General features: G+C 40.1%; 2 protein-coding genes across 8 annotated transcripts in view; both read left to right on the top strand.

The window, feature by feature from the left end:
- tle5 (TLE family member 5, transcriptional modulator) overlaps nt 1-7,190 on the top strand; it is a 439,890-nt gene that overhangs the window by 243,679 nt on the left and 189,021 nt on the right. The gene's annotated exons all lie outside the window — the stretch shown is intronic.
- The window catches only part of akap6 (A kinase (PRKA) anchor protein 6), a gene marked incomplete at its 3' end in the record, with an annotated part of 208,933 nt that overhangs the window by 66,160 nt on the left and 135,583 nt on the right, over nt 1-7,190 (top strand). For all 6 annotated transcript variants that reach the window (XM_036211423.1, XM_036211427.1, XM_036211426.1 and 3 more), the window contains 1 exon segment: nt 3,361-3,483. In XM_036211423.1, the coding sequence (XP_036067316.1) occupies nt 3,361-3,483 (123 nt within the window).

Here is a 7,190-nt window from a genome sequence, read left to right as displayed (position 1 = left end):
CACCCCAGTGTCCTCAGCCTCTGCTCCCTCAACGGAAGGCGTGTCAGCAGGGTTGAGGAGATCCTCAAAGTATTCCTTCCACCGCCCTCACTGTTAATAACAATCATATAAAATGATCTGGAGGGTCGCATTTGACACATGTGGTTTACTTCATTAAAACTGAAACTTACTACATGTTAAAAAGTGTCAGCTTTGTTTGGGCTCCCCCCCCGACCTTTTTCATTAGAATTGAACAGAAGTGAAGCGTAGAAATGACCTGCCTCTGTTTGACCGAGCTCATGTGTTGTGATTACAGCGTTCTGGTCAGTGCCGGTTTGGGACAGCAGCACTAGGTAAAGCTGCCAGTTTATTAGTTTTAGTTCCACAGCCGGGATTAATCCCTCTTGGGACACATTTTCAGGACTGTCATTAACTGATCCCACTCGTCAGAACAAAAGTTTCCTCAAATGTCCAAAGAAGCTGCTGGAGTTCAGGCTGGAGGGTCCTTCAGGGACCTGAAAGCTAAAACCTCTTCTGGGTCCAGATTTACATCATTCCCTCAGTTGGTGTCCTGTTGGCTAGAATTAATGTTTTTTTGTTTTTAAATAAAGAACATTCAATAGAAAAATGTTTTTTTGTTTTTTTTAAAAAAGGCCCATCAGTGAAAATGGAGGTGTTAAGGTGACTGTTTTCTTCTGCAATGGGCTGGATGTGTTTGTTTTTAGGTATAAACGTTTGGTACAGATGTGCAGAAGACGCAGAAGCCGTTAGACCAGGGGTCCCCAAACTGTTTTTTATGAGGGCCACATAACTTATATTTGTAGACTACCAGAAAAAAGTCTATTAATCACAGCCTAAACGTAAACATTTATATCTTTGCAGAAAGCCACACTTGGCCAGATATTAAATAATTAATTTTTTTCATCTCCACAGAAAAAAATAATACTAAAACATTGTATAAATTAAACCAATAAAGAGTCTATCCCATCACAGTTCAGACTACTGAAGGGTGGAATAAAAAGTCTCGATCAGCTAGATTGAGAAAAATAAAAAGATTTCTTGATGTTTTGATTTTTTAAAATTTTTAAACTGTGACTTTTGTTCTCAGTTTACTGACAAATGCAACAATGGGTTTATGTCTATCAGGGAAAAACGCAAAAATGTAAGGATTTTGAAAACGGCCACCCGATATGAACATCAGAAAAACAACAAAATCTTCCATCACCACATGAATGCAGAATAACTTTCTGCTCCTAAATAAAGGTCAAAGTATTTGTAGTGCACCGTTCATGGGTAGATACGCAACCATCAAAGCCAAATGGTTTAAAAGTGGGCAGAAACTGTGGGCCCCAAATGGGTTGGTCCACAGTTTCCGTGGTGGGCCCACTTGTGTTTGGACACACTGGCTTAAGTGGAGACTAAGTGGGTAGGCTTGCTATGCTAACCAGCCGCCTGGTGGACAGCAAGGTGGACAGAGGAGTTCGCCAGCTTACTACAGCGGAGCTTGCTAGCTGAATACAGAGTAGCTTGCTAGCTTGCTACAGAAGAGCTCACTAGCACGCCTCGTTTTCTACCGGGCGGCTGTCTGGTGTAGAGGGCTAACCTACTGAGTCCCTACTTAAGTCGATGTGAGCAAACACAGGTGAGGCCACCACAGAAACTGCGGACAAACCCAATTGGGGCTCACATTTTCAGCCCAATCTTATACCATATTGGGCCCACTTGGCCCTGCTGGCTTGGTAGACAGGGAAAATAAACCAGTAAAGCATTATCAATATCATTTATTAAAGTTTTGGCCATGCTTTGCCCACCCCTGTGTTGAACTAATTACTATGAGGGAATGTCTACAGAACCATTACTGCTTTGTACAGACCTCGTTTTGAATGGAGTCATGAAGAAGCAGGTCTCTGTTAGTGCTTTGTTGGAGGGTCACTCAGCTCCAGACACACTCACAGTTACATCCATCTTTTTAGACAATTCATGATAGTGTAGAGTACGAAATCAGATGTTTGTGTGCCCAGATTTCTTAATTTTCCAAACATTTCTGGACAAGCTTTTGTCAGTAGAAAAGAAGTGTCTTTCATCTCTGAAGAGTTTCTTACCTGGATCAGGTGACCTGATGCCATCACTGACTAGTTTGTACGTTTGGTGAAAACTGCAGGGCGGCGAGCCCCCGGTAGCCTGCTGTCATCTTTTTTTTTAAGTTTGATGATTTCAGGTTTTTCTCCTTCTTTCACCTGATGCCTTTCCTTTCAAAAATTGAAGATTTAAACATTTCCTTCTGCCTTTAAGCCCCCTCCTCTTCTTCTTCTGCTCTTCAGGACTGAAGTGGATTTGAGCGGAGAAATCAATACTGGATCAGAAACTCTTTCACGTTGATTCCCCTGATCCTTTTCCATCAGCTTACTTTCAAAGAGAGACAAAAAAAAATCTGAACCAGAGGCTTTTGAGTTTATATTATGTAAACTTAAAATAAAATTGCTTTATGTGTTCTTTTGAATTGGACAGAATCATTCAGTTCTCCTCCCAGCCAGTAGATGGCAGTAACTCTCTACTGATTAACGATGTGTCTTCTCCCCAGACACTCAGTGTCTGCTCAGGTCTGTCCTTCCTTCCATCCAGCTCTTCTCTTTTCATCACATCTCTGTCAGATTTTCATCTATAACTTTCAGTCCTTGTGTTTATTATTCTCTACCTCCTTCGTTACTTCTTCTGGAATGCTGGAGAACCCAGCAGGGTCACCACAAAGCCCCACTCAGGGCGGGGCAGCGCCCCTGACCCGGCCGTGTGCTGCTTCTGTTCATAGAGAAATAGAAAATGACAAGCACTGATTATACATCCGATAATGTGAGACACTCGCCTCTCTTTTTGTTCTTTCCTGAGCTTCCTTTGTTTTCCTGACACCTCTCATTCCATCTTTGCTCTTTCCGTCCGTCAGGTCTGCTGTGTGCTTTTTGCTCTTCCAGAAGTGAACGGATCCCTTCTTTTTTTGTCTAAGTGTGTGATTATTCGTTTTAGTCCCTCAGCTCTTTGTTTTTGTTCTCTTTCTGTCCTTGAATTAATTCACCTGAAATGAGCTTTTAAACAGCTGCCACCCCCCGCCCCCACGCCCTCGTCTTCCTCACTCTCATCTCTTCCTCTTCCCATCTCTTGTCTTTTCTCCGTTTCATTCATCCTTCTGTGTTTTCCTTTGTTTTCTCATTGGTTTTGATCTGTTTCTCCTTCTACTGACTGCTGTTTTAATTTTCTTTCCTCCTTTTTGTTGTGTTCTCCGCTTGTGCTGCGAAATGTTTTGTGCCCGTTGTGTTGCGACTCCAGCGGGCTCTGTTCACGCGGCTTTGACATCCGCCCCCCTGACTCCGTGCTCTTGCATCTCTCCAGGGTTTCGTGCAGAAGTTGGACGGGTTCATCTCATGGCTGCATGAGGCCCTGGGCAGCACAGAGAACTGGACCCAGCCCAGGCAGGATTTGGAGAGCCTGAAAGCGTACCTGGACACTCACCTGGTGAGAGTGCACGTCAGTGTGAATGATAAATAACCCTATAAAGATCACCTCTTCGAAGAATTGACAGAAAATTCTAATATTTTTAAACTTAAAGTGACACTTTTTTAAAAACGTTCCCAGTAGTGTTTAAATTTTGATTATGAAGTTTTTAACCAAAATCCCTCAACCTAAATGTCTTAAAAATACATTCTTCATGTTGATCTGAAGTCTCTGTTTCCAAAATCTCCTCTGAGGGGGCGTGGCCTTTGGTGCTGAGCTGAGTAGCCCCGCCCCTGATCCCCCCTGATCTGATTATAATAGCTCTGTGTCTCTCTAGCGTAAATATTCACCGCTGCTACATAAAAATGTCCATCAACGTCGGTAATGTCCAGCCGTATGGTTCTGATCAGGATATCAGTTTGGTCCATGAAGCTCTTTACTTCATGGACCAAACTTGAACGGCGGCTCATTTGACTGCAGTCAATGTGAAGATACCATCTTCTCTTCTCCAGAACCTGAACTAGACACTAGGAACAGATGAGGGTTTAGTGCATGTGCAGCAGAGCTGTTGATGGAAAGAAGATCATTCATTCAAACAGAGTCTGTCCAAGACAGTTTGATTGATTTAAAAGGAGAAATACTAAAAGAATACCAAATGATTTCTTATTACATTTGTTCTCTTTCAGGAGAAAAATGACACACAGACATACAGACATGTTAAAAACTCAAAAAAGATTATTTTAATTGGAGGGGCCTTTCAGATGTTTTTTTAAACATTTGAAAATAACTTTTCAATATAATTTTTTTTAACGAGGTGTAGATGGTATCAAATTTGATGCTTTGGGTGATTTATTATGTTTTTGCTCACAACAATGTTAGTTTTAAGTTGCAAAGATATTGACATGAGTAAAAAATAATGTGTCTGTAATTTGATCCACACATTTCAACACAATGTAACTTTATTATAATTTTTAAAATACATAAGAGATGAGTTATTTTCACCATAAATTTTGGAAAAATTAGCTAAACTTTTACCGCCAAAAGTTTTTCAAATGATAATGAAAGCAGCCATTTTGACATGAGCAGGAAAAGCCTTTCTACTGCCTCTAGTGCAGGGGTGTCAATCACACGGGGCCAAAATCTAAAACACACCTTGGGTCGGGGGCCAAACAGGATCATCATTTATTAAACACTGTAAAATTAAATTTTAACATAACTTTTTGACAAAATTATAACCTAGAAATATAGCATTACCTGTGATAATGCTAACTAATGCTGATAGCTGAAGATGTTGAAGCTAATAGCTAAAAACGCTTTAACTGATAGCTGAAAACGCTGAAGATAATAGCCAGCTACAATATTAGCTAAATGCCAAATTAGCCTAAAAAACAAACAAAAAGAGCTTAGGTTAACAAAAACAGCTAGCATGAAGCTAAAAAAAATACTTTAATTTCAAAATATCCTAAAAAACTGAAAAAAGCCTAAATTGGCCATAACAGCTAGCATGCAGCTGAAATATTAGCTAAACTCCAAAATAACCTAAAAATTCTTAGTAAATGCCAAAATATTTAATAAAGTTAGCAGAATGCCATTTTTTCCAAACTTTAAAACTGTAAATTTATAAGGTGATTATAAATAATAAAAATGGCAGGAATTTTATTCCAGAATAAATCAACTTAAATTAAATAACTTACAATATTTTCCTCTCCATAAAAATATATTTTGTCAAAATTATACAAGTTAGAAATGAGCTCAAGATAGCATCGGGTCATTAATAACAATAAAATAAAATGATCTGGAGGGCCAGATAGAATTACCCAGACCCTGACTTTGACACATGTACCCTAGTGGAATGATGATGGACTACAAGGCTAAGTTATATATACAGGTACATAATGGATTTTGAACCCTTGAGCACCTTGAACACCTGAGGCGTTGCCAGTGACGCCTAAACACAACATCTTTAACATATTGTAGCTTTTCTACCGTTAACACGATAACGTGTTAAGTGTTGTGAAGTTACAGTAAATCAAAGAACATAAACACTGGAGCTCTAGTGTTAAAGAGTTGAGGAAAGTTTGGATAATGCTAATGAGAAAGGGGTCTCAGAAATGTGTTTATCAAATATGAATGGTTATATAGGGTTAATCAGAAATCCCAGTCATGCATGTTGAGTGTGTGGTTGTTGCTGGATGTCAGATGGAAACTCTGAAGCTCGGTTTTTATGAAAGCATGCTTCACATCCCGGTGTGTGGACTCCTGCTCTGGAACTGAGGTTCAGGATGCTCCATTCCTTCACTGCAACAAGTTAGCAGCAGATCGAGGATTCGGAGCATTCTGCAGCCCTTCCTTTGTTCCCCCTCCTTCCCCTCTCTCTTTCTGTCTCCTCCTGTTTCACTTTTCCAATTTCTGACCATCTGTCCGTGCTTTGCTGTTCTGTTTAAGCAGTGTTTCGGGTTTTTCTTACACTTATTGTTTATTTATTCATTGCAGAGAAATAACTCGGTTGTATTCATAATTTACGAACACACAGTGAGGCGTGCACTCGAACACACGTTACCTGTGGATGTAAAAAGTCTTACGCACACGCGCGCATATTTCTCCAACAGACCCCATTTGCATACGAGTCCACAAAGGCAGCCGTAGAAACAATAGCAGCATGTGTTTTACTGCATTCACACACACACACAGGAACTATTTGCATACATTAGCATCTTCCTAGACAGAATTCTAAATCAGCATCTCCAAATCCATCCCTGCAGAACGGCATCAAGTGCACAGATCCTTACGCACACACCAGCAGGTTTCTTATCAAGATTCCCAACTTCAGCTTTGTGTATTTGTGCGTTTGTTTACATGTGTTGGCTTTTTGTGGGTGCCAGCAGCACTAACGTTAGCTTCAATTAGAATTCCTGACTCTTAATTGGCATGTCTTGTTAAATAAAGCAAAAGAGGATGAAAAAGCATCACTAATAAGACTTTGAACTGCTACACTGTTGATAGCACATTAGCTAACGGACTGTGTGTGTGTGTGTTTGGGTTGATAGTCACACCAGTACTTTGTAATTATTAGTGTACGTTTTGGTGAATAATTGTGTGAGTTTGTCGATTAATGCAGAGTAAAGCCCTGCTGTTTTTCCTCCTCCGCATCGCTCTTTCTCCGTCTGTTCTCCTCTTTTCCTTCTGTTCATTTCTTCCCATGTTTTTAATTATTCATCTTTCTGACAAATTAGATTTAATTTGACTAAACTTTTAAAGTAGATGAAATTCACCAAATGATTTAAAGGTTTTGGTAATTTTATACTAATTCAAATAATTGTGCGGATGAGATGAAAGCTTGAGATTAACACTAAGTGCATTTTCATCTGTATGATGCTATGTAAAATAAAAAAAGTTAACGAGAAAAAAAAGACATAATTAAATCCGTGGAGCAGCACCACTCCTTATGGAGAGAACGTTTTCAGGTGCAGCGCAGACGTGCAGTCTGGACGCAGCGCTTCATCTCCGGATGGGATCGTCTCCTACCATCTGAGCATGCTCAATCACAGGCTCACATCTCTACAGCGGTTGCACATACTCTATATTTTGTTTTTCAGTGCACTTTAGTGTTTTTACGTGAGAAATACTTTCATCTTATTAAATTGTAGGGGTGTTGCGGATCACAAAACTCACGGTTCGGATCGTGTCACGGTTTTAGGGTCACGGTTCGGATCACTTTTCGGATCAGT

The sequence above is a fragment of the Oryzias melastigma genome, linkage group LG4, assembly GCF_002922805.2.
Source record: "Oryzias melastigma strain HK-1 linkage group LG4, ASM292280v2, whole genome shotgun sequence".
In the NCBI taxonomy this organism is placed as follows: domain Eukaryota; kingdom Metazoa; phylum Chordata; class Actinopteri; order Beloniformes; family Adrianichthyidae; genus Oryzias; species Oryzias melastigma.
The sequence above is the reverse complement of the archived record's forward strand: the minus strand, read 5'-3'. Positions and strand labels throughout refer to the sequence as shown.